The sequence below is a fragment of the Microtus pennsylvanicus genome, chromosome 7 (genome assembly GCF_037038515.1).
Source record: "Microtus pennsylvanicus isolate mMicPen1 chromosome 7, mMicPen1.hap1, whole genome shotgun sequence".
Classification (NCBI taxonomy): Eukaryota; Metazoa; Chordata; class Mammalia; order Rodentia; family Cricetidae; genus Microtus; species Microtus pennsylvanicus.
Genome location: NC_134585.1, coordinates 77659269 through 77684909, shown reverse-complemented (window position 1 = coordinate 77684909; position 25641 = coordinate 77659269). Strand labels below are relative to the sequence as shown.

At 40.3% G+C, this 25641-nt stretch overlaps 1 protein-coding gene across 1 annotated transcript; it reads left to right on the top strand.

Moving 5' to 3' along the window:
• Positions 1 to 6624: 6624 nt before the first annotated feature.
• Positions 6625 to 25609, top strand: Gtf2b (general transcription factor IIB). Its single transcript, XM_075981177.1, has 7 exons — positions 6625 to 6743; positions 12574 to 12680; positions 19836 to 19969; positions 22368 to 22514; positions 22647 to 22776; positions 24122 to 24403; positions 25208 to 25609. The coding sequence occupies exons 1-7, from the start codon at positions 6727 to 6729 to the stop codon at positions 25339 to 25341; spliced, it is 951 nt and encodes a 316-aa protein (XP_075837292.1). The 5' UTR covers positions 6625 to 6726; the 3' UTR covers positions 25342 to 25609.
• Positions 25610 to 25641: the final 32 nt, after the last annotated feature.

Sequence of the window (25641 nt, the reverse complement as noted above, 5' to 3'; positions counted from 1 at the left end):
TCCAAGATGCATAACTTAGTTACTCAACAGTTTTATACTTCCAATGCTCCATCTACGAAAGGGGACAACTCATAGAGCTATTGACAAGATTTACGGACGTAATGTCTCCATAGCTTTACATAGTTCCTGGCACACAGTAAATTCTATTAAGTTGGTTGCTACTATTATTAACTCAATTTCTCTTTTTTTTTGGTTCCTCTTCCACCTCCCTAAATTAAAATAACGTTTCGTAATTAAGAAATCAAAAAGCCAATAGACGTTTCTACAAATATACCGCGTGTATTTCCCAAGGTACAGTAATTTTGAAGCCAGACAGAAGGGAAAGTAATGAGACAAAGAAAGAGGCCCTCATTCTGGAATCTGGCTGGCCATCTGTTCTTCCTCAACCTAAGACTTTCCTAACAAATGTTAGCCAGTTCCTGTTGAAGTGAGATTGTCATCTTAGCCAGTACTATTATCCTGGCACTTCTCAAACAGGCATTTCTGTATCAGTGGTTTTGAAAGTGAGGGCATGAGAGATGTGTCATGAACTTTCAGAACAGTATGCCAGAGCCGGGTGTGGCTTATGACTATAATCCCAACACTAAAGAGCCAAGGGCAAGAGCATCTCCATAGATCTGAGGACAGTCTGGGCTATAGAGTGAGCACCAGGTTCATACTGGGTTCCATAATAAGACCTTGACTCAAAAACAAAATAGTACAATAGAGTGTACCTCAAACACTTGGGAGACAGGAACAGGAGGATCTCCATGAGTTTGAGGCCAGCCTGGTCTTCATAGCAAGTTCCAGGACTGACAGAGCTACACAGAGAAGCCCTGTTTTGAAAAAAATAAAATAATGAAAATAAACATCAAGACTTTAGTTTTAAAAATTATTATGATCTCACCAGGCGGTGGTGGCTCACGCCTTTAATCCCAGCACTCGGGAGACAGAGGCAGGCGAATATCTGTGAGTTTGAGGCCAGCCTGGTCTACAAGAGCTAGTTCCAGGACAGGCTTCAAAGCTACAAAGAAACCCTGTCTCAAAAAAAAAAAAACAAGTCTTATTCTAAAAATTATTATGATCTCTTGCATATAAATGTACAGAAAATGTTACTTCTCATGAGAAATTGTAGTCAAAGCTGGTCTAAGTTTCTGGTTCTCAGGTGATGAAACTCAAAGGTGCATGTGGTCTTAAACTCAAGATCAGAAATAAAATCTGGACATGAGGATGCGAAGACCTTAACAATTGCTTTGTTAGTGCCACACTAACAAAAAAAAACCCTTGCAAGTCTGCAACAAAAGACCTGGGAGGAGGACAGGGAAATGTCGCCAGTTGCTCTGCCTTCCCCGCTCTGGGGTTTCAGTTTCCTTAGTGGTTTCTCCCCTCAACAAACATTGCTAGCTATCTACTGTGAACCCCCTGGGTCCTTCTAGTCCTCTGAGTACTCCCAATTGCCATCTTCCCTTTCATTCACCACTTAAGATACTCTCGGGGAAAGCACCACTGGTTGTGGGGTGTGAGCTCCCTACTGGTGGGGCCCTTCCCTGCCTAGTGCTCTGGTCACACTAAAGTGGGTCATGACATTTTTGGAATTCTCCCAATTCTTTTTGTTTGTTTGTTTTCTTCCGAGACAGGGTTTTTCTGTGCAACAGCCCTGGCTGTCCTAGAACACGTTCTATAGATCAGGCTGACCTCAAACTCACAGAGCTCCACCAACCTCAGCCTCTTGAGTGCTGGGATTAAAGGCGCAAGGGGAACTACTGCCTGGCAAACTCTCACAATTCTTAAGGGGGAAGAAACAGCCCATGTGAGCAGAGGCAAGTTTTCAATTTGGAATTAAAGAATGACAGATTGAGGTGGGGTAATCATGCGCCCCCATCCCCCACTCAGATTTTAGTTTCTATGCTCATGTCTCTCACACTTTTTAAAAATAAAGTTATTTTCATACATTATATTCTGATCTCAGTCTCTCCTCCTCATTCATCTCCTAGATCCTCGCTACCCTTCCAACCTCAAGCCTTCTTTTTTTTTTTTTTTTTTTGGTTTTTTTGATTTTTTGAGACAGGGTTTCTCTGTGGTTTTGGAGCCTGTCCTGGAACTAGCTCTTGTAGACCAGGCTGGTCTTGAACTCACAGAGATCCGCCTGCCTCTGCCTCCCAAGTGCTGGGATTAAAGGCATGCGCCACCACTGCCCGGCCAACCTTAAGCCTTCTACTCTCACTTAAGAAAAGAAACAGCCTGGTATGGTGGTGCACACCTTCAATCCTAGCATTTGGAAGACAGAGACAGGTGAATCTCTGTGAGTTTGAGACCAGCTTCGTCTACATAGTAAAGTTCCAGGACAGCCAGAGCTACATAATAGAGAGAACTTGTCTCAAAAAGACAAAGAAGAATTAGACAAATAAAAAAAGACAAGCAAGGATAAAACAAAACAAACTAAAAGGAAAAAGAAAAAAAGAAAGAAACTAAGAAAGATTACAAGAAATATTTACACCCATGAAAACTAAAACTTGGAAACCATAATATACAAGCATTAGACCAGTAAGGTTAAAAAAAAAAAGTCCAAACAAAACAACATGAGACAAAAAAAATCCAAAGCTACCTTTGAGTTGTTTTGATTTTGTTGGTATCTGCTGCTGGGGTCAGCGATGAGGGACTGCCCTTACGTGTGTGGTTCATACTTCTTTCTTAAATTAATTAATGAATTTAGGTTTTGTGACAGTGTCTATGGCCAATTCAGATTTACCCACATGTGTAAACCAGTGTTTTCTTAGGCTGTGCCTTACCAGAGGAGACTCCATTTTACAAAGAGTTTTAGACTCAATTTTGACAGAGGAGAATGACTACAGCCCCTGGGTGGATCTGCAAATTACGCAGGCAGCACGGAACGATAAATGACTTATATAGAGTATAAATAAAGTATGGGCGTGAATTGAGACTGCAAAGGCACATGGAGACATTAAAATCATATCTGGGAAACAAGGTTCAAGATTACCGGACCCACTAGTCCCTCACCTGGACTCCGTAAAGAGACAGACACCTAGCAGTGCGATATCACCACCACACACCAACCTGTCACCTAACAGCTAGTGTATAAATCAGGGACCAACAAGCAGAGCAGTTCCTGATGACTCCCTTTCAGCTCAACTCCCTGTCTAGCCTCTGCTGCACTGCCTGCTCATTCATCTTTCTGTGAGCCTGCTCAAATGCTCACATCCATCACATGGGAGCCTGTTCCACCTCGACTGGAGGTCAGGGAGTTTGAGCTTATTTTTGCTTTCTCCAAATTGTTGACATCAGATATGGCTACAAATAAGAGATTCTGACTCAGGGCGTGGTTAGTTGGTATTTTGGATAAAGAGGTGGATCCACACCATCTGGACCAAAGGTTGGAGAATTCAAGTCTATTCCTTGTATCATGTTAATGAAGTCTGTTGCATTCTCTCCTCCCCTTTTGGAGTGAAGTATATAAGCACGTGGAAAATAAACGCAGGCGGAATCACAATTCAGTATTCCCTGGATGTCCCTCCCAATGCTGTTCTGTGTTTCTGTCTCTTATTTCTCTTATGTCTTTGTTCCTTTTGCTTAATGGTTCTAATCCTCACGCTCCTACCCTGGAACGTGTGAGTTTCGTCAAAGCTGGTCTTCAACATCTTCCACCTCTCTGGACCTGGATGCTCCGTCTTCCACTCGCAGATCCCAGTCCCGCCTTCACCTCACGGTTTCCCACCCAAACTGACCCCAGAAGTTCCAGCTTCGGCTGCCTTACATCACCGATCTGTTCTGTTATCAATACACGTCTAATGTCTTTGAACTCTGCTGCAGCCTCTTTAACCAATGTGCTTCTGTAAGCCACATAGATGCACCCAGATATACAGATACAAGTACAGTGTGCTGTGGGATAGGAGAGCTAACATTAGCCATGCCAGTTGGAATAAGAGAACGTGCATTGCCTCAGCCAGATTACCAAACCAGGTGGCTTAATGACAAACTGCCACCATTGAACCCACTGAGCCTTGCTAATATGTTGCCATTCAATTCATTCTCATACTGTGGGGAGAAACCAGTAGTCACTCTCCGCCCTCAAAACGGAGTCAAAGGCTTTGTCTAAAAATCCCCTGGGGTAACTTACTCAGGGCACAGAGTGCTTACAACAGACTGGCTTTCCAGGCTAGCCTCAAATTTGTGAGGTATCCAAAGATGACCTCAAACTCCTCCTCCGGTCTCCACCTTCTAAGTGGTGATTACAGACTGGCACCGGCACACCTGTTTTTCTGCAGTGCTGGGACTGAACCCAGGCCTTCATGCCTTGCAGACAAGCAGTCCACCAACTGATTACATTCCCAGCAACTCTGGCTCTTTATTTTTTTTTTATGTTTAGCAGAATATTTATTTTCTAAGCTTTTAAGATTTCTAACACATTTACATAATATAAGAAAAGGCTTAGAAAAGATGTAATTAGATTGGAGAATGATATGGAAGGACCACTTACTCTTTTGGAAACAACAATTTCTAATTTATAAAAAGAAAAATCATAATTCCAGTTGCACATATTAGAGTGAAAATTAAACAAGATAAAATATTCTATGTATTCTAGCATAAAGCTTGCTATATTTATAATTGTAATTCTTCGACCTCACTCTCCTTTTGCTATCATACTAGAAGCTCTCTCTTTTTTTCTCTTTTTTTATGTTTTTTATTTATTTATTTTATTTATTTATTAAGGATTTCTGCCTCCCCCCTCATCCGCCTCCCATTTCCCTCCCCCTCCCCCGATCAAGTCACCCTCCCTCATCTGCTCTAAGAGCAATCTGGGTTCCCTGACCTGTGGGAAGCCCAAGGACCGCCCACCTCTATCCAGGTCTCCAAAGGTGAGCATCCAAACTACCTAGGCTCCCAACTCTGGCTCTTTAAAGGAAGCTCCTAGCTTCTACTCTGTTCACAAAAGCAATGACTGCTTAGTGGCCCTTGGTTTCCATTAACAAAGAAAGTGTTTACTAATGCTAATATTTGAGTTTTTATCTCAGTGGAAGATGCCTCTCTTGCAGTTACTTTAATTCCAACTTTACCAGGAGGCTCATTCACAAAGGAGTAGCATTATTACATGAGGCATGATTAATAGAAACTCAAAGAGAAATTGGGGTTCAGCATGAAGATTCGAAAAGCAAAACAGCCAGCCACTGGCTCTTATCTCCACCTCAGGCTGAAATGGTGATCCTGCCTCCAGGAATCTCAGAATGAGACTGAGCCTGAGAGCTGTCTCCTCCCATTTTATAATCCTCTCTAGGGCAGGGATTAAAGGCATACACAGCTCAGTTTCTATGGCAACTAGTGTGGCTACTGGGATTAAAAGTGTGTGTCACCACTGCCTGGTCTTTTATTAAAATACAAATGAAATGCTGCTACAAATACCTTTGTTAAGTAAGCGGGCAAGGAATGAGACAGGCTCCCACTCTGAAGTCCATGTGGGATTTGGATCTCTGGACCTCCAGCCTCTGCCTCCTAGGATTACAAGGATGAACCACAAGACCTGCCTTGTTATTTCCATTTTGATGCTAGTTTAACTGATACATAAATAAATGTACAACAGGCCCTTTTACAGTCATTAGGTGTTTTATTAAATTTTCTATTCTTAGCTTTCAGTTCAATGTCCAATGATGTTTGGGGAAAGACAAACAACATGGATCATGGCAGGACCAGATTGTCCGTTTCCTTCACAACATACACTACAGTCACTGGGCTCTATCTGATCTTGAGTCGATTCTAGAAGTGCCTTTGAGGCAAATCCACTCTATCCCTACACTGTTGAGGTAAAAGACCTGGAGGAATTCGAAGCTTGTTGGTCTGTGACAGAACTTGAATTGATAGCCACTCCTAAAGACCAAAGCCAATTTCTTTTTATTCCAAATTCTTTACTCAGGGCAAATGAGAAATTCAATCAGACAGGGAAAATTGACTTGAAAGTAAAGGAGTGGTTTGAGGTAAGGGCTTTGCCCCTTTCAAACAGCTTTGCTTCCTTTGTGGGTTGTTTTGGTCTCTCTCTCTCTCTCTCTCTCTCTCTCTCTCTCTCTCTCTCTCTCTCTCTCTCTCTCTCTCTCTCTCTCTCTCTCCTATTTACCTACCTAACAACCATCATCTGTCTGTCTGTCTATCTACCTACCTACCTATTATCTGTCTGTCTATCTATCTACCCATCTGATTTGTGGTGTTTTGTTTTTGTCTAATGCTTACGTCCGTCCTTTCACCACCACGGGCAACTTCTTTGGGGTTTTGATTTGGTTTGCTGGAGAACTAACTCTGAACTCATTCGCTGGATTCTCTGAGACTCTTCCTGGGTGGGTTTTTTTTTTGTTTTGTTTTGTTTGGTTCGAGACAGGGTCTCTCTCTGTAGTCCTCACTGTCCTCGAGCCTCGCTGCGTAGACCAGGCTGCTCCCCGAACTCACAGAGATTCTCGAGTTTCTGCCTCCCGCGTGCTGGGATTAAAGGTGTGAGTAACCACGCCCGGCTTCTATCCGCAGTAGCTCGGAAATTTCTTCCAGCGACCTGCAGCTGACAGCTACTCAGCAAAGAAAACCAGGAAGCCTTTAGCTTGCGTCATTAGGATCGCCTGCTTTTTGGCCCGCCTCCCGACCCGTAGACGCCCAAACTGCGCGCGAGTGACTCGCGTATAAAAGCCCGGCTCGGAGCGTCCGGCCGCCGGGTCGCTTCCTGCTTGGGAAGAAGCTGTTGGCGGAGCCACGAAGATGGCGTCGACCAGCCGGTGAGTGCGGCGGCCACGGAACGAGTGGAACCGGGGTTCGCGGGGCCGAGGCTCTTCCGGAAGGACGGCTGCCGCGGGCGTCCCCTGCTCGCCCGAGTCGCCGCGGTCAGGCTTCGTCCCCGCGACTCTGCGCCGCCCCGGCCTCCGTCTCTCTCCGGACCCCTCCGCTGTCTTTGTGTCACGTTCCTGTTTTCTGTGTGTTTCCCCCACGACGGCCCCTCCAGTCTGAGGGGCTGTGACGTCGCCTCCTTTCCAGACAGCTGGGGAAGCGACGCGCTAGGTCCCTGTGGATCTGTCAGCTAGGAAGTTGGGAAACGTCAGCGTCGCTAGCCTAGTGGAAACGGGTCGCCAGCCTAGTGGCCCCCCGAAGTGGAAAGAAAAAGCACATACGGAGACTTGAATAATTCTCCCCTAAAGCCACCCCCCCAAGTATCATTGAGCACTCGGAAGGAGATGTTGTCTGCAAAAAATTAATTACATATGCTGCAAGTCATTTTTAATGTATTTTTAAAATGTAGTGTACTTAATATCGACAGGAAATGCGTGTTGGGTCCTCGGAGACAGCCTTTAATCTTGTGACCTGCAAAGTGCTTTGCAGACCCTAATTATATCTCTTGTAACACTGCGAGGTAGATATTAGTATTCTGGCATATGTGTAAACTGAGTCATGCCAGTGTGTTGACCTTTCGAATGCCCCAGCATGCATACCTATTTCTGATCATCATTCCATTGGTTTCTAGTTCATACAGAGTGTATTCAAAGTATCAAATTAAGTTCTGCACTTGCTGGCACATTGGAACTGATAAACGTCACCAGGGGAAGCCATTATTCACAGACGCGCACAGGTCCTTTCTGGGAACCTCGAACACTGTATTATAAAAAGCGAGAGGTGGACATGGAGAGGAGCAGTTTCAACTGTTTGTGTGGAACTAAAGCCATTGGCACTCTTGCTTACCGGTTGTAATTTATTTTTAAATTAGATTTAATTATGATTTAATCATTCCATCTGGGTGTGGTTTTGTCAGGTAAGACTTCCTTGTGGGGACCTGAAAACAGCTTCCCCAAATTATCCAATACTGAAATTTTCCCGTGGCGCTGCCGTGAAAACTGAATGTGTGCATATGTAGGTTATGGAACAGGAACTTCTGTGTTCTTGAAACACAAGTTGTAGTTAAATAGTACGTATAGTAAACTCACTGGCTACATTTTTTAAACTTGTCATTTAAACATTCCTTGAAACTTATTTTTTTTCATGGACAGTTCATGTTGAGTTCCTGGCTTAGAATTCTCCTAGGCATGCAGACATGCTCGGTCCATTGTCCAGCTTTTAAATCATTCCTATTACTGCTCTACATGGTCCGTCAGTGGGAATAAAGAGAGGTCGATGTTCCATTTCCTTTGGGATGGTATGCAGTCACTTAGCCTTGAAACCCATTGATATTCTTGAAGAGAATGTGTTCAGAGTGAAGTCCTATATTTATTCTGACTTCGGGTAAATAATTTTCTGGCCAGGACCTGTGAAATATCCTATCTTGCAGGATATTGGGCAAATTTAAGAGCTCTGATTGCTTTTCCAGAGGCCCTGGGTTCAGTTTCCAGTACCCACACGCCAGCTCACAAAATCTTCAGTTACCCTAGTTCCAGGGGATCCGGTGCCCTCTTCTTACTCTGCTGGTACCAGGTCATGCACAGATTCACGGACATACATGCAGACAAAATACCTATACTTAAATAATTCCATTGTCATTTAAAAACACTGCAAACTTTCCTGTGTTTCCCTTTTTAAAGTGCTAGGGATCGAGCCCATGACTTTAGGCAAGTACTCTCCCTCTAAGTTACATTCCCAGCCCCTTTACCTACTTTTATTTGTTTGTTTGTATTTTTTCTTTTTCTTTTCTTCTCTCTCTCTCTCTCTCTCTCTCTCTCTCTCTCTCTCTCTCTCTCTCTCTCTCTCTCTCTCTTTTGCTTTTTGAGACTATAGTCTAAGCTGCTCTGGAACTCACTGTATAGTTATTATCCACTGAGCTCCAATCCCTTCCCAGCCCCTTTAATGTACTTTTATTTTTAGTTTCTTTTTGAGATGCTCACTCTAGTCTAAGCTGTCCCAGAACTTACCATGTTCTTTGTATCATTATTAGTATGGCCTAAATATGGTGGCAGATCTAGCTCTGCTTTGGAATTCTGGGATTACAGGCATTCTTCATCACAGCTGGCTTGATCTACTTGTTAACAGTGCTAAACTGGCTGGGCGGTGGTGGTGCACGCCTTGAATCTCAGCATCAGGGTGGCAGAGGCAGGCAAATATCTGTGAGTTCGAGGCCAGTCTGGTCTGTAAGAGCTAGTTCCAGGACAGACTCCAAAGCTACAGAGAAACCCTGTCTCGAAAAAAACAAACGAAATAAGTGCTAAACTGTGATAATCTGTAACATACTGTTATGGTAACCTCCTGCTTCATTTAATGATAACTCCCCTTATTTTGCTCACATTTTCTTTTATATAAGCAGCTTTTCAGTTTTTATGTACTACTTTTATTTTTCATAATTTATTTTTTTTAAATTTCCAGAATAAAGCAATTTCTGCCCTCTCCGATTTTCCTGATTAGGAAAGTCCAAGATATGTTATAATTGAGTAAATTTGATGGTTATTATGTGCTTTTTTTTTTTTAAATCAATTTTCTATGTGACTTCAAAGTTGGTAGTTAGTGAGCCAGAAAGATGGCTCAGTATTAAGACCACTTGTTGCTCTTGCAGAGGATCTGGCACCCAAATGGTACCTGCACTTCCAGGGAATCTGATGCCTTTTCTGACATCTGGGCACTAGACATACATGCATGCACATACATACATACATAAAAATTATATACCTTTAAAGTAAATAAATGAAAAGCAGTGTTAGTGGTTAAAACGTTCTGAGCTAGCATGAGAAACTTGACCCTAAACCACAAATGTCTATTTACATGTTGTAAAGAGTCAATTTTGTGTTTTAAGTGTATGCTTGTGGTGACTGCGATGGAACCATTTGCTCTGTACATGTCAAGTGAGCTTTAGAAGAGGGCTCACACCTTCCAAAAATAATACTTAGGTTTTGACCAAGAATCTTTGGTTTTTTTTAAAGCATGTTTTATCAAGTCATTTAAGGTTAATCAATTTCCCCAAGCTGTTTTATTGTTCAAGATAAATAAAAAAGTTACTAATATCATGAACTGGGCTTTGTGGCACATCCCTGTGATGTCACTTCAGGAGGCTGAGGTAAGAGGCTCCTGGGTGATGCCAGCCTGGGCTGTATAGTGTGTTTGAGGCCAATAAGACTATAGAGCAACACCTGTCTTTTAAGAAAATAAAAGGAAAATATTGTTACTAATGTCATAACATAATGTTAGCTTTGTAATCATTATTTTTCATTTGAAATGAGTTTCTTAGACTAGCGTGCAGTATAATGGTCTTATGGTATGCCTTACGTTGGTGTACACTTTTGTATAGTCAGTCCTGACTTCCACCTTCTTGCTGGTTCACTTCTTCCAAATAGTGCCCCTTCTGCCCCTCTCTTTTCCTCCTCTCCCCTTCCTCAGGTCACTTCCTTCCTGCTTACAGTTCCCCATTTTTCTTTCAGATCCTACATACATATGTAACATGTATGGGTATGTATAATATACATACATGTAAACTTGAATACAAATTCCACACATGAAGGAATCATGCTGTCCTTGTTTTTCTGATTTTGTTTTATTCACTTAGTCTAATGCTTTTCATTTCCATTTGTTTCCTAAGATTTCATTTTTTAAGGCTGTAACACAATTTTTTACCCTAAGTTGATTCCACTTCATTACATTGTTACAGATGAACATGGGTATTTGAGTGTGTGTGTGTGTGTGTGTGTGTGTGTGTGTGTGTGTGTGTGTGATGTGTATACTTACAGCTTCAGGTATCTGCCTAGGAGTTGTATAGTCTATTACATAGTTCTATTTAAAAAAATTTATTAGTGTATTTATTTATTGGGGGGAGGACCTGTGCCAAGGTGTGAGTCAGGACAGTTGGTGGGATTCTGCTTTCTCCTCTAACCACATCAGAGCACAACTTTGGAAGTTGGTTTATCCCTCTGCCATTTGGGTCCCAGTGGCTGAACTCGTCTTCATGCCTGGCCATAAGCACTTTTACCCACTGCGCTATCTCACCAGCCCTATAGTTTTTGTCTTTTGAGAAAACCCATTCTGATTTCCATGGCAACTGTAACAGTTTCTCTTCCCATCAGCAGTGTGTGATGATTCTTCTTTTCCACAGTTGCCATACTATTGTTGTCATTTGGTTTCTAGATAATTGCCGTTCTGACTGGGATGAGATAAAAAGCAGTTTTAATTTCCTCAGTGGCTAAAGATACTGAATACATTTACAAATATTGGCCATTTGTGTTTCCTTTTTTTTTTTTGAGAACTGTCTTTCATTAGTCTACTTGTTGATTTTTGGTACTTAATTTTTGGAGTGGAATATAGTTTCTTGATATTAATGATCAGTGTTTCCTATGTCACTGGCAGAGGTTTTCCTACTTTTCTGTCCACCGTGTTAGCTCTGCTGATTATTTTCTTTGCAGTGTAGATTCTGTTCAGTTTTTTTCATGCAGTCACTCTTTTCCATTCTTGGAATTATATCCTGTGCTACTGGCATCCTTTTAAGACAATCCTGGGTAGGACTCCCCTCTGTATGCTGTGACTATCATTGGGTAATAAAGGAACTGCGTTAGACCTATGGCAGGGAAAACTCAATACAATACTAAGAGAAAGGAGGTGGAGTCAGAGAGAAACCGTGGAGCCACTGCCAGAGACAGATGTGCTGAAACTTTGCTGGTAGGCCATGACCTCGTGGTGATGCACAGATTAATGGAGATGGGTTAAATTAATATGTAAGAGTTAGCCAATAAGAAGCTAGAGCTAATGGGCCAAGCATGATTTAAATAATACAGTTTCTGTGTGATTATTTCGGCCCTGGGTAGTGGGAACCAACAAGCAGCTCTCTCCTCCTACACAGTCCTTGCTATACCTACATCTTGAAGTACCTTTTACCTGTTTCCTCTAGTGCTTTCCAAGTGTCAGATCTCTTTTATTTTTGTGTCTGAGTGTGTGCCTGGTGACCTGAGAGGCCAAAAGAAAGTATCAGACTCCTTGGAACTGGAGTTAATGGGTGGTTGTGAGTCACTGTGTGGGTGCTAGGGACTGAACCCAGGTCTTCTGAAAGAGCAGTAAGCACTCAGCCTCTGGGCCATCATTCCAGCCCCCATGGTTAGATCTTACATGAAGGTCATTGGTCCATTTTGAATTGATGTTTGGACAGCGTAAGAGATAGAAATCTAGATTCTTTTGTGTATGGTTATCCAGTTTTTATTTTCTTTCTTTCTTTTTTTACTTGTGAAGATACTTATGTCTTTTGTCTGTGCTGTTCTTGAAGTCCTGTACTCAAGGAATCCTACTTTAGCCTCAAGTGTTGGGACTATAGCATGTGTTAGTATGCCCAGCAAAGCTAAAATCATCAGACCTAAGACCAGCACAGCTGCAACTGACTGTCTTGCATGCAGTGTGTGTTGGCTTTACTGTGCTATGCTAAATCCATCATTATGGTGGCTGACAAATAGAAAACACCCTATTCCCTAACAATAGAAATAAATAGCAAAGATCACAATCAGATAATTATATATAAATGCTGCTGGCTATTGTGATTGTAAGTTGTTATACTAATCAAGGATTTCAAAAATTTTAGCAGCTTACCTATTACTAGAAGACAATAAAACTCAGACTTGTTTATTAGTTGAAAAATATAAAAATGTGTTGTTGTTTTCCATGTAGTTTGGATGCTCTCCCAAGAGTCACATGTCCAAATCATCCAGATGCAATTTTAGTAGAGGACTACAGAGCCGGCGATATGATCTGCCCCGAATGTGGCTTAGTTGTAGGTAAGTAGCTATTAAGCTTTTAGTTTAAATCATAATCCACAGTACTTTGCTTTTGTACAGCTTCCAAAGTTTTAATGAATACATTTTAATAGCTCTCACCCCACACAAGCAAGTCACAGTTACAATAAAGAAAAAGAGAAATGGAAATGTGCAAGAGTCTGTAGACATGCCATGTACCATTGCACGTATGTAACTACTACATGTTTTGTGATGTAGGTAGAAATGTGTAGGCGTATTAAAGAGTGCTCAATATCCCGTAATGGACTACAACAGAGGTTTATTTATTTGGGGATAAAGCTCACAATAAGGGTAAAGATCTGCTGTCTTATGTGTGCTCTGGAAGCTGGGAACCGAATCCAGCAAAAAAGGGCTGAGCACGCTTTACAACTGAGCTTATATAGTACCTCAGACCACGCCCAAAATGGTTTGGTATCTAAAAGGCTATTGGTTGAAGGAGTTCCCACAACAGAAATTTACCAAAAAGAAAGGAAAAGGCTCACTGGGCAATGGTGGCTCATGCTTTTAATGCCAGCACTCTGGAGGCAGAGGCGGGTGTAATTCTGTGAGTTCAAGGCCAGCCTGGTCTACAAGAGCTAGTTCCAGGACAGGCTCCAAAGCTATAGAGAAAAACCAAAATCAAACCTGTCTCAAAAATTTAAAAAAAATTAAAAAAAAAAATTCCAGCACTCAGGAGACAGAGAGGCTTGCGGATCTTAAGGCCAATCTGGTCTATACAGAGAAAACCTGCCTCAGAACAAAAAGAGAAATGAAAAGGCCACAGTATTTGCGTCCTTAGCTTTAAATAGTGAATGGAAGGTGTGTGTTGTGTAAGAGGAGATGGAGTGATACTAATAACTAATATCTAACTTTTGTGCCGCTTGTATGCCACTAAAATAAATGTGGTAGATTTCAAAGTAATATTGAGCCTCATCTAGTGGCTTGTAGTAAAATAAGATATGTTAAGACTTGCATATGGTGTCAGGATATAGAATATCTAGTTTAAATTGTTACTGTTCAAATATGTCACATCTTAAAATTTTACTTTTAGGGCTGACAATATAGCCAGTGGTAACATGCTTACCCAGCACTGGGAGAACCTCTTTGTTCAATTCCCATTACTACAAAAAGAAAAATGAATACAATTTCAGTTTTATGCCTGTTTGCTCACTAATGTAGATACACAGAAGAGACTTAAAATCACACAGAAAAATGAGGGTTCTGTTTAGCAGTAGCGAGAGCAGAAGTGATAGTGGTTTGCTTTGTCTTGAGTGTGGCCAGTGAAGCACAGGGCCTGCTGTGCTAAGGAAGCACTCTCTCTGATCTCTACTCCCAACCTTTGAGCAATTTGACTCACTTTTGAAGAAAATTGCTATTAGACTTGGGAACTGTGACAAATGCTTGCTTCAGACCTACACTGGAAAGGTTTTGTTTGTTGTTAGCACTGAGTATTCAAGACTTTTTACCCCTTTGATTAGCTTACAGCTGGAATTTTAAAGCATATAGAATTACTAATAGAGATTGAAATCCATTGCTTTTGGTGCCAGCATACTGCTAACACATGTTCTTAATATGGCTTTCATGGCTTTTATACTTTCAAGTGGTTGAGGAAAAACTGAAATAATAATGATTTTGGGTATAAGAGAATATTACCATATTTAAGTTTTGTAATGCATAAAGTTTTATTGGAACATGCCCATATTCAGTTGTTTCACCACTTAGTAATTGCAGCAGAAACCACAGGCGTGCTCTTATTGCTTGTCTCTGTCACTCAGTTGTACTGTAAACTTCAGTTGTGGAGATCGAACTCAACGGTACTGTGTCATGCAAGTTGCCATATTGCAACACTTTATAGTGTTTATTACTATCTTGTACTCATGTCCAAACAAACCTGTGGCCCATAAAGGTGTAGTGAAGTCATTAGCTTGTTGACTAGGTAGCAGTGCCGCTTTTGTTATACAGAGATGGTGCACATGTCTTCAGAATACCCCCAGGAAGACAGTGGTCAGAAAAAAATGTGGGCTATTTAATAACATCAGAATTTCTTAATAAAGATAGAATAAACTAGGTATGGAGTTATCAGAGAGTAGTCATGTGTTTTTCATATACTTGATTTAGAAAGGAACTATAGCCAGGTATTGGTGGCACATGCCTCACGCCTTTAATCCCAGCACTCAGGAGGCAGAGACAGGCGGATCTCTGTGAGTTGGAGGTCAGCCTGGTCTACAGAGCGAGTTCTAGGACAGGCTCCAAAGCTACAGAGAAACCCTGTTTTGAAAAACAAAACAAACAAAAAAGCAAATAAAAAGAGACTTATCAGGAATGCAAGTATTTTCTTTTTGATTTTTCGAGACAGGGTTTCTCTGTAGCGTTTGGTTCCTGTCCTGGAACTAGCTCTTGTAGACCAGGCTGGCCTCGAACTCACAGAGATCCGCCTGCCTCTGCCTCCCGAGTGCTGGGATTAAAGGCATGCGCCACCACCGCCCGGCGCAAGTATTTTTTTTGAAGGAAACTGAAGACTATGTCTAGACCAGAGTACACTGGGATTGGTCAGTAAAGTCTTAAGAACCACTGAGGTTGGGAGACTGTAGAAATCTATTCCACTTTGGCACAAGAACCAGCCATGTAACTTAACTGTTCAGTGTATAATAGTGATTTGTTTGACTTTCACTTGAATTGTAGAGTACATTGAAGAGCTATGATTTGCAATTCACTGTTTTATCACTGATTTGTGTGTTGTGATGTGCATGTGTGTACATAGCTTGTTAGCTGGCAGAGGTCAAAGGATGTCTTCTATCATTTTCCACCCTATTTGTTTAAGACAGGGTCTCTCAGTGAACCCAGAGCTTGCTGCCCTTTAGTGAGGCTTTCTGACAAACGAGCCCAGAGACTTCTTTGTCTCCACCCACACCCCTTGCACCTGGTTAACAAATGTGTGGCCGTGCTACGGGGCCGTGCTGCGTTCTTTTACCCACTGAGCCATCTCTCTGTAACTCTCTCTGGTCTGTCACTCAGAGATCTGTCTGCCTCGATCTCCTTGTTGGGATTAGAGGAGTGTATTACCACACCTGACCCTTTGGTGCTGAGGTGTGTTGTGACTAAGCAGGCCCGTGAGGCAGAGCTTCCTTCCTGCCACAAAACTGCTGAGTCCCTGCCCCCAACTAGATCCTAATAATGTGACAGTGTCACTGTCGAAGTTCAACAGTAGATAGCAGTATAATATTTAGGGTATCAGTTTGTTCCTAAATTTGACCTTGTACATTATATTGCTTGTATATTGATTTATAGTCAGCAAAATATTAGGTTTGTAGCTGCATTCGTAGCTATTAGAAAATACTTTTGGGGCTAGGGAATGTAATGAATGACTATCCTGTTGAGCTAAACGTTATTTCAACATCGACACTGCTGAGAAAAGAAAATCAATATCATGCCGTATGAATTAGGATTTCACATTAGTATTGCTTAAAATTAGCAGTCCCATTTCCAGTTTAATATCATGTCATGTTCACCACTTAAATTTAAATTCATCTTTTTAAAAATAACATAAGGAAATAGATTTGAAAAATGAATGAGTCATTTTGACCTTTTCTTCCAAAATTTAGTCATTGACAAGTCAAAAGGTAGGTGCTAGAGTGATGACTGTTTTGAACTAGCAAGAATGATTTTTTTTGACAGTTACTTTCATTTGTTTCTTAACAAATAGATACAATTTATCTCTTTAGAGTGTGATGAAATGCTCTTTAGATGCCACTCTGTTATGGCTTATACACTGAAGTTCAGTGACATGTGCTGGGCATGACTTTCTCTGTATATGGACTTTGAGTAAAAACCTGTAAGGTTGTGTCGCAGAGATGAACATGATCACAGTGATGGTTTCTGTCTGTGTCCGTGCTTCTACACTATTTTCACGAAGAACTCCCATCTGGCTTAAGTTTACAGAGTCAACGTGTAGTTTAAGAGGAGAAAAAAAACGGCATTTGTTTCTGTTTCTAGGATACTTGACGGTATGTGTGTGTGCTTGTTAACTGATAGGCTTCTCACTATAAAGGTTGATTACACACACTCCCCTTGAAGAGATTCTGACTTGCAGTTTTCTTCCAGGAAACTTTTCTAATACTGTCATATATATATATATATATATATATATATATATATATATATATATATATATAATTATTCATATATATATGAATAATTTTTTTTCTGAATAATTCTTTAGTTTCATGCTGTGCTCTTTGAGTTGCCTTGGTTCTGATTCTCCTCCCCACCTACCCCCAGACAGGGTTTCTCTGTTTAACAGTCCTAGCTGTCCTGGAACTAGCTCTTCTAGACCAGGCTGGCCTCGAATTCACAGAGATCCACATGCCTCTGCCTCCTGAGTGCTGAGATTAAAGTTGTGTGCCACAACCACCCAGCGGAAATTTGATTCTTATAAATGCTATTTTGAGCAGTTATGTCTAGAGTGAGTCATTTAGATCATTCCACATATTTGGAAAACTTTACTTCATTGTCCATTGCTGGGCTTTCTGTTTATACTATATACTAGGCCACCTTGTAATTATTATTTTTAAAGTCCATTTTGTCTTTTTAAAAACAGTATAAAGCAATCTCTATAAGGTACTTCGATGCCAAAAGGAAAATGTTATGAAATGAAGTATTTTAGCTTGCTGGTGCTTTATCTCCAAATATGCAGATAGAATTACAGCATGTGGACACACCTGTATGCGTTTCCACCTGTACGGTTTTCTTGATATATTCATTTTTGTCCCTTGAAAACCTAACAGTTAGCTGGGCCTAGTGGAACAGTAATATTCCAGCTACTAGGAATTATAGACAGAATTCAAGTTAAATACCTGCCTCGGCTGGAATGAGTACAATTTTCTGAGACCCTGCCTCAAATAAAAGCAAAGATAAGGCTGACAGTGAAGTTCAGAGAACACTTGACTAGCATGCTCAAGGCCCTAAGTGCTTGAAAAAAAAATTATATTTGCTTCATGTATATACAGCTACATATAAGTTAATGACATTTGATCTGTTTAACTTTTCAAATTTGGTAACTGCTTTGAAGACCACAGTAATTTATGTTTGTGTGTGTTTTGTTGTTATCTTGCTGACTAGGAAAGTTGGCCTCATTGACTATTTCTGAAAACACAAGTGCATGGGAACCACACAGTATCATTTTCACTTAACCTTGTCCTTCCTTGGAGTCACAGTCAGCTGGCATGTTAAAATGCCTTCTAATGTGTGGGTCTTTGTTCCTTCCTCCCTGCTTTTTCTCAGTCCATATGCAGATGGCAGGTGAGGACACAACTCTCATGCTTGTCTTCCTTCACCCAAACATGATTGTCTAGGAAATACTCTAGTTACTCTAGGTTCTCTTGAAGTTCAAAGAAAACTAAATTTATCAGGAGCCTTCATTAACAAATCATTCTCTTATATAGTAACCTACTTTCTTAAAGTACATTACTGGGTTTAGATTATAATTGCTATTTTGCATATTGCATTTTAATTAATGTGTTCTTTAAAAGTTTTGATATGCTCTACATTGAAATGATCATTTCACCCCATATTCCTTTGTCACTAAGGAGCTGCAGAGCCCTGGAGTCCTTTAAAATCTAAGGGTCAGATGAATGCCTCTGTCATCACCCCCCCTCCCCCAAAATGGAGAGTGAGAACATCTGCCAGTGTTTAGACATTGAGAACGTACATGCTTATACAAGTGCATTAATTCATTTAACCTTACAGTTTTTAAAATGTGAAGTTATTAGGGAAATCTGAAGAAATAAGGCATAGAAATGAAATAAAATGGTGTCATAAAGACGGCTTAACAGATTAGTGCTTCGCACCAAGCCTGTCATACTAAGTCATCAGTCTGAACCCACATGGCAGAAGGAGAGAATTATCCTCTGACCTCGACACATGTATGGTGTATGTGCCTTCCAACACACAAAATAAGTAAATGTAATTAGAACTTAAGATTTTTATTTTAAATTTGCATACATCTGCATCTGTGTGTAGATATGTGTACAGGAATAAAGTTCCCATGGAGAGAGAGCATGGATCCTCTGGAGCTGGTTTTAGGTGGTTGGGAGCCACCTGATGTGGGTGCTGAGAACCAGGTTTGGGTTCTCTGGTGAAATCGCATATGCTCTCAACTACTGAGCTACCTCCTCAGCCTTCCATTTAAATTTTTTTAATTAAATAATTTTCCCAAAGCTTAGCAGCATCTTGGTACAACATCTGTAATTATATTTGTTGACTGTCCATACTGAAAGGCATTGTAATTGCTGGCAAAGATGAACAAGGTACAGTTCATTGAAAGAGTTCAATGGAATTGGACTGAAGCTTATACACATTTCACTTGTAGCTGTGGGATCTTTGGCCAAATAACATGAGTTGTGAGGAACAGTGAAAGTGGTACCTGTGTTTATGTAGCTCTGGGGATTAGTTGGTAATATTTACAGTGGACACACTGACCAACATGTGTTTTAATATTTAGTGTTATCTCTGTCTACTTTAAAGATATTTCCACTGAGCTCCTCCCACTAAAGTAGTGACCAGGTGTTTTGATATCACACACCCAATCATAACCTCTTTGCTTGAAAAGTGTGCCTGCTGCCTTTTAAAATTTTATTCTGAGTTACCCCCCCCCTCTGAGATAAGGTCTCACTGTGTAGTCCTGGATGGTCTGGAATTCATGGGGGTCAGATATCTATCTGCCTCTGTCAGCGGAGTCCTGAGATAAGAGGCTTGCTCTACCACCATACCTGGCTTCATTGTTTTTCTTTGTATCACATAAGAATAGTTTTATTATTTTGCTTTGGTCATTGAGGTAAGGTCTTGCTATGTATATGTAGTCAGTATAGCCTTGATTTTTCTCTATTATGCCTCAGCCTCCCAAATACTAGGATTATAGGCACATACTACCACACCATCTTTTTCTTTGTGTTATTTTTAACCAATTTTTTCTTGTACGAGTTGGGATATGAATAATGATATGATAGCATACTATTTACATAGTTTATTACTGGACTAGCAGAGCAGACATGTAAGACTAAGCTGGAGCCCAGGTGGCCAAGTTGAGAAGCTAGCGATTAGCCAGCATGGGGAGGGCAGTTCTCTGTTCCTGGCTAAGTAACTGTGTGCTTACCTCCTTAGGGGACCGGGTTATCGATGTGGGATCCGAATGGAGAACTTTTAGCAATGATAAAGCAACAAAAGACCCTTCTCGAGTTGGAGATTCTCAGAATCCTCTTCTGAGTGATGGAGATTTGTCCACCATGATTGGCAAGGTAATAATTCCATTTAATAGAAAATGCCAAGGTGGGGGTGAGATAAAGATCTGGAAAGTTAGGATTTTTTGCAAAAGTATCAGTCATTAACCCAAAGGAGACTCTTGACTTGGGAATAAGATTTGCCAGTGTTAGCACTGTGGAACTCTACTGATCTGGGTGTTTTTCCCATCATGGAGGGAAGAACATGGAATCAGTATAATAATCTTGGGCTGAGATTAAGAGCTACTCTTCTGGAAGACGTGGATTTAATTCCCAGGATCCACACTGTGACTCACAAACTGTTGGCTCCACTTTCAGAATGGCTTCTATTGGCAATAGTCAGGCACTGGTGCACAGGCACACATGCAGGTAAATTACACATATACATACAATTGCAAAAACAGTTGTTGTATAAGCCTTTTTCTGGGAAGATACAACACGAATATCTGTTTCCCTAAAATTTGGAATCACTGTCAGACCCAGCATAGGTATGAACTCACAGAACTGCAACCTTGAGCATTTGCACCACCTGCAGGCAGCAAGCCAGGATGGCTACACTGCTGATCAGTGCTGATGACTGTCCCTGAAAGACTAATCATGGAAGTGTATGCTGGTTTAGAACTTCACTACTGCACAGTCTGTTTTTGTTTGTTTCTTTGAGTGAGGGTTATCACCATACAGCCCTGTAACTAGCTATGTAGACTGGTTAACCTTGAACTAACAGATGCACTTGCTGCTGCCTCCCAAGTGCTAGGGTTAGAGGCATGTGCCAAAATGCTCAATATTACTTTTTAAAAAGATCATTATATAAAAAAATCATTATTGGGGCCAGAGAGATTCAATTGGTACTCTTGTGGAGGACCTGGATTTGATTCCCAGCACCCACATGGTGGCTCGCAATCATTGTAACTTCAGTTCCAGGGGATTAGATGCCCTTTTATCAAGGAGATCTGTGTGCTGTTATTTAATACTTACAGATTAATTTTTATGCTACTGCTTTCAACCTGTATTTGCTGTTTTCAGCAAATTATTGTTATAACACTTTTAAACAGATACATTGTAGTCTGGGGCAGGGGCATGGAGAGTCTTCTTTTTTCTGTTTTTTTTTTTTTCAGGTAGGGTTTTTCTGTGTAACAGTCCTGGCTGTTGTAGACTAGGCTGACCTGGAGCTTACAGGAATCCACCTGACTCTGCCTCCTGACTGCTGGGGTTAAAGGCAGTGTGCATGGCCAAAGAGTCATAATTTAAGATCATAGCTACACATTAGTTTAGACTGTACAAATTGAATGCATGGGAAATCCATAGCACATAAGTTTGGTTGTTACATTATTCTTTTGAAGTCATGTTAAACAAAACAAGACTGAGTAGATAGGAAGATATAAGTGTTGTCTATTTTTTGTTGTTTTGTTTTTCAAGATAGGGTTTCTCTGTGTATCCCTGGCTGTCCTAGTACTCACAATATAGACCAGGTCTGTCTTGATTGAACTCAAAGATCTGCCTTGTTTCTACCTCCCAAGTGCTGGGATTAAAGGCATGCACCAGCATGTTCTGTATTTGCTTCTTTTGAGAAACTCAATGCAGAAATTCACATACACATAATTCTATTCCTGTAATCACTGGGGTAGAGGAATTATATGTATTATGAGACTTCAGATTTCATCAGTGCTTTTCCTTTAACAAACAAACTTTTTTGCTGTTTATTGCAGTAACATTTTTTAATGATTTTGTTGGGCATTTTGAACTCATAGACATAGGGCCTACAAATAGCTGTGGTCTCCTTCACAGGGCTTCAGTTACATTCTTTATCTGGCCTTTGCATGGTACAGCATGGACGCTTTAGTGTGCATTCCTGGAATGAGCTTGACCTGGCTGTGATCTTAGTGCGCCTGAAGCCTTTTCCTACTAACCAGATTGTTTACTTAGGCCTGGAAGAATGGTTTTCATACACAGAGAACTGCCTGTTTCTAATATTATGAGTCTTTATCAAAACTGCATTTTGAGTTTTGTTCATATAGCTTTATATGGTACCTTTAAAGATCATGTGATTTTTCTTAGACATGTGATTATGACATTTTATATTAACTATTCTCTAATAGGTGTCTTTCTTGTATTGACTAATCTTTACTTGATCTTGTATGTATATTTAATATGCTTTTGTTTTCTGTCTTCTGACATATTTTGTGTCATCTATAAATTCAATTGGACTTTCTATTTTCTGTGTTCTGGAACAATTGTTTAGATTTACTTAAGTGTCTGTGAAAAAACTTCTTTAAAGCATCTTCACCTGGAAGTTTCTGTTTGAGGCACAGGCTTCACTGGATACACGTAGTCAGATTGTATAAATTACATTTTCATAGAAATTGTCTGTTCAAAATTTCCAAAAATGTTTTAGCAAGGTTAACTCCTTGTCTTATAGGGTACAGGAGCTGCAAGTTTTGATGAGTTTGGCAATTCTAAGTATCAGAATCGGAGAACAATGAGTAGCTCTGATAGAGCAATGATGAATGCTTTCAAGGAAATCACAACCATGGCAGACAGAATCAACCTCCCTCGAAATATAGTTGTAAGTTCTTGTCCATGTGCTTTAAGCCATTCTGACATTTACTCTGCATAATTTAATGAACACATAAAATTTTGATATTGTAAGTAATTAAATGGCCTATATTTAATTAAACTTAGTTTCTTTGCTTTGAAGGATCGAACAAATAATTTATTCAAGCAAGTATATGAGCAGAAGAGCCTGAAGGGAAGAGCTAATGATGCGATAGCTTCTGCTTGTCTGTACATTGCCTGTAGACAAGAAGGAGTTCCGAGGACATTTAAAGGTAAGGTTTCAACTGCACTAAGTAGAGTCCCTTAACAGATAGTGCTTGTCTTCAGCATAGCATGCAGTAATCCATGTACATGGCTGTGATATTTTGAAATAAAATGGCCCCCAAAGGAAATGGAACTATTAGGAAGTGTGAGTGTGTTCTTGTTGGAGGAAGTGTGTCTTTATGGAGGCAGGCTTTGAGGTCTCATATATGTTCAAGATACACCCAGTGTCTTAATCTATTCCCTGTTTCCCTTTGATTAAGATGTAGCCTGCACCATGACAGTCTACTCGCCACCATGTTGCACCATAATGATAATGAACTAAACTTTTGAAATGTAAGCCGCCACCCCAATTTTTCTTTGTAAGACTTGCCTTGGGCATGGTGTCTTCACAGCAGTGGGAACCTTTAAACAACGACATTTGCCAGTGGATCTTTATTTTGTTCTTTGACAGAAAAGACAGTCTTCTTTGCAAGCTGCTTTCTCAGGTGACACCATTTTAATAGCTACTGTAAGTCCACTGTCCACCTGACTCTGCTTTGTGGGCTAGAAGGCCTGACATGCTACAGAGGCTTTACACTGGGGTGACATCTGTAACTGTGAAGAAAACAACTACTAGCTAGCTTCCGGTGTGTGTCAAGTCTTGGAAGAAAGGTCTCAATGTAATTTTTTCTTTTTGAGGCCTAGTGATAACAGTTTTGTGCAAGGCAAAGACATTGAGATCACTGATCACTGTTGGGTTTTGTCAAGCTTGTGTTTACTCAGGAGTACAGGACAGCCTACTCCCAGTGTTTTACTGTGATACATAACTGACTTTCATTGCCCAGGTCCAGGTTGGACACTACATTCACCATATATCCAATGAGTATCTTTCAAGTTTTCCTGTGTCAAAGTGAAGAGTCAAGGCTTATGGCACATCTTTTGGATTGTAACTCACGCGGTGACTAACATTTTAGCTTACTTAGAGATATAGCATGTAGATAAAGAGTATACATGCACTTGGCGTTCTTCAGCTTGAGTACTTTCATTCTCCTTGGAACATTCCTTACAAAGATTAACATATAAATATCTGAGAGGTTTTTGATTACTTAGAGAAACTTGTATCTTAATAATAAATTGAAATAGATAAAATTTTTATTTTGAAAGAATACAGCCTCAATTTAAGGTATGACAAAAATATAAACTGAGAATTTATTTTTAAATAAGGTTTATGGGAAATATTGCTGAGAGGATTAGGGTCTCATCTTTAAGTCATGATTAAATTTTTAACAACTAGAATATTTTATTTTTGTAAAAATGATAAATTATAAAATGAACCTTGTAACATGCATTTTTTCAATTTTATTTCTCTTTTAGAAATATGTGCCGTATCTCGAATTTCTAAAAAAGAAATTGGCCGCTGTTTTAAACTGATTTTGAAAGCTTTGGAAACCAGTGTGGATCTGATCACAACTGGGGACTTCATGTCCAGGTTTTGCTCGAATCTTTGCCTCCCCAAGCAAGTACAGATGGCAGCAACACATATAGCCCGCAAGGCTGTCGAGCTGGACTTGGTTCCTGGCAGGAGCCCCATATCTGTGGCAGCGGCAGCTATTTACATGGCTTCCCAGGCATCAGCTGAGAAGCGGACACAGAAAGGTAGGATCTTTATTAGGAAGTGTGCTGGAGAGATGGCAGGGTTGGGAGTTGAAGCATTAACACAGAAGGAAGTAGGTTGAAATATAGTTCTGTTCATTGAGAGTATCTGCTGAGTGTGCCCGAGGGCCTGGCCCAGCATCTCAAAACAAAACAGACATAAAACACCTTTAGAGAATATAGAATTTTGCTTTTAAGTGATTAGAGGCATAGTCTTTCTTGTATACAAGTCTCCTTTTCCTGTTTGAATTTAATTTTAATTTGTATCTTTTATGGGAGGTTTATTTATTTATGAGCAGCTTACTAGTGGTTATATATCACTGAAGAAAATGTTACTAATAGTTGTCAGTGGTCCCTCGGGGAGGGATTGTACCTTATGGCCCTTCACCATTTTGTTTGTTTGTTTGTTTTGAGGCAAGGTCTCATGTATCCCCCACTGGCCTCAAACCTGCTGTGTAGCTGAGGATGATCTTTATGCCACCCTAGGGATAAACCTAGCTTTGCACATGAAAAGTATATATTGTCTCAACCTTTCAACGATATCTGGCAAAAGCAACACAGTGCCTGTCACTCATAGTGCCATGCTCTGGGTTGCTTTGCATATATTATGTCTTTTAGTATTACTAAGATACCTTTAAAGAGGCCTGCCAATATCACTATTTATATTGACTTTGACTCTTGTCATGCCTATTAAAATGGATTTTCATTATCAGTTTTAAAAAGTGAAATTGAGATTTTGTTTTGTTTTGTTTTGCCCTTTGGTATTAAGAGCAGATCAACTGAATGGCTTGTTTTTTTGTCCTTTAGAAATTGGAGATATTGCTGGTGTTGCTGATGTTACAATCAGACAGTCCTACAGACTGATCTACCCTCGGGCTCCAGATCTCTTCCCTTCAGACTTCAAGTTTGACACCCCAGTGGACAAATTACCTCAGCTATAAGTTAAGCAATTAAGTGTCATACTCTCATGTACATGGAACTTTATACATAGCATACATTGTGCTGGTTGAGCCTTTAATGAGGAAAAAGATGGTACGCATTCCAGAGCTAAATATTATTACTTAGCATTCTGTATGTATATATTAGTGCAACATATTTAATGATTTAAATTTCTTACTGAATCTGCTTTCTTTTTTAGTGATTAGGAAACAGTATTTTCGAAGATATTAAACTATGTAATTCTCAAATAAAACATTTTTTAAAACTAAAGTTTTTGTTATAACAAAAATTTATAATTATAA

Bases quoted from the DNA above. Each gene is read 5' to 3' on its own strand.
- Gtf2b (XM_075981177.1), top strand. The intron at 12,681-19,835 runs GTAAGTAGCTAT...TTACCTCCTTAG, and splicing joins CGAATGTGGCTTAGTTGTAG to GGGACCGGGTTATCGATGTG. The intron at 19,970-22,367 runs GTAATAATTCCA...CTTGTCTTATAG, and splicing joins TGTCCACCATGATTGGCAAG to GGTACAGGAGCTGCAAGTTT.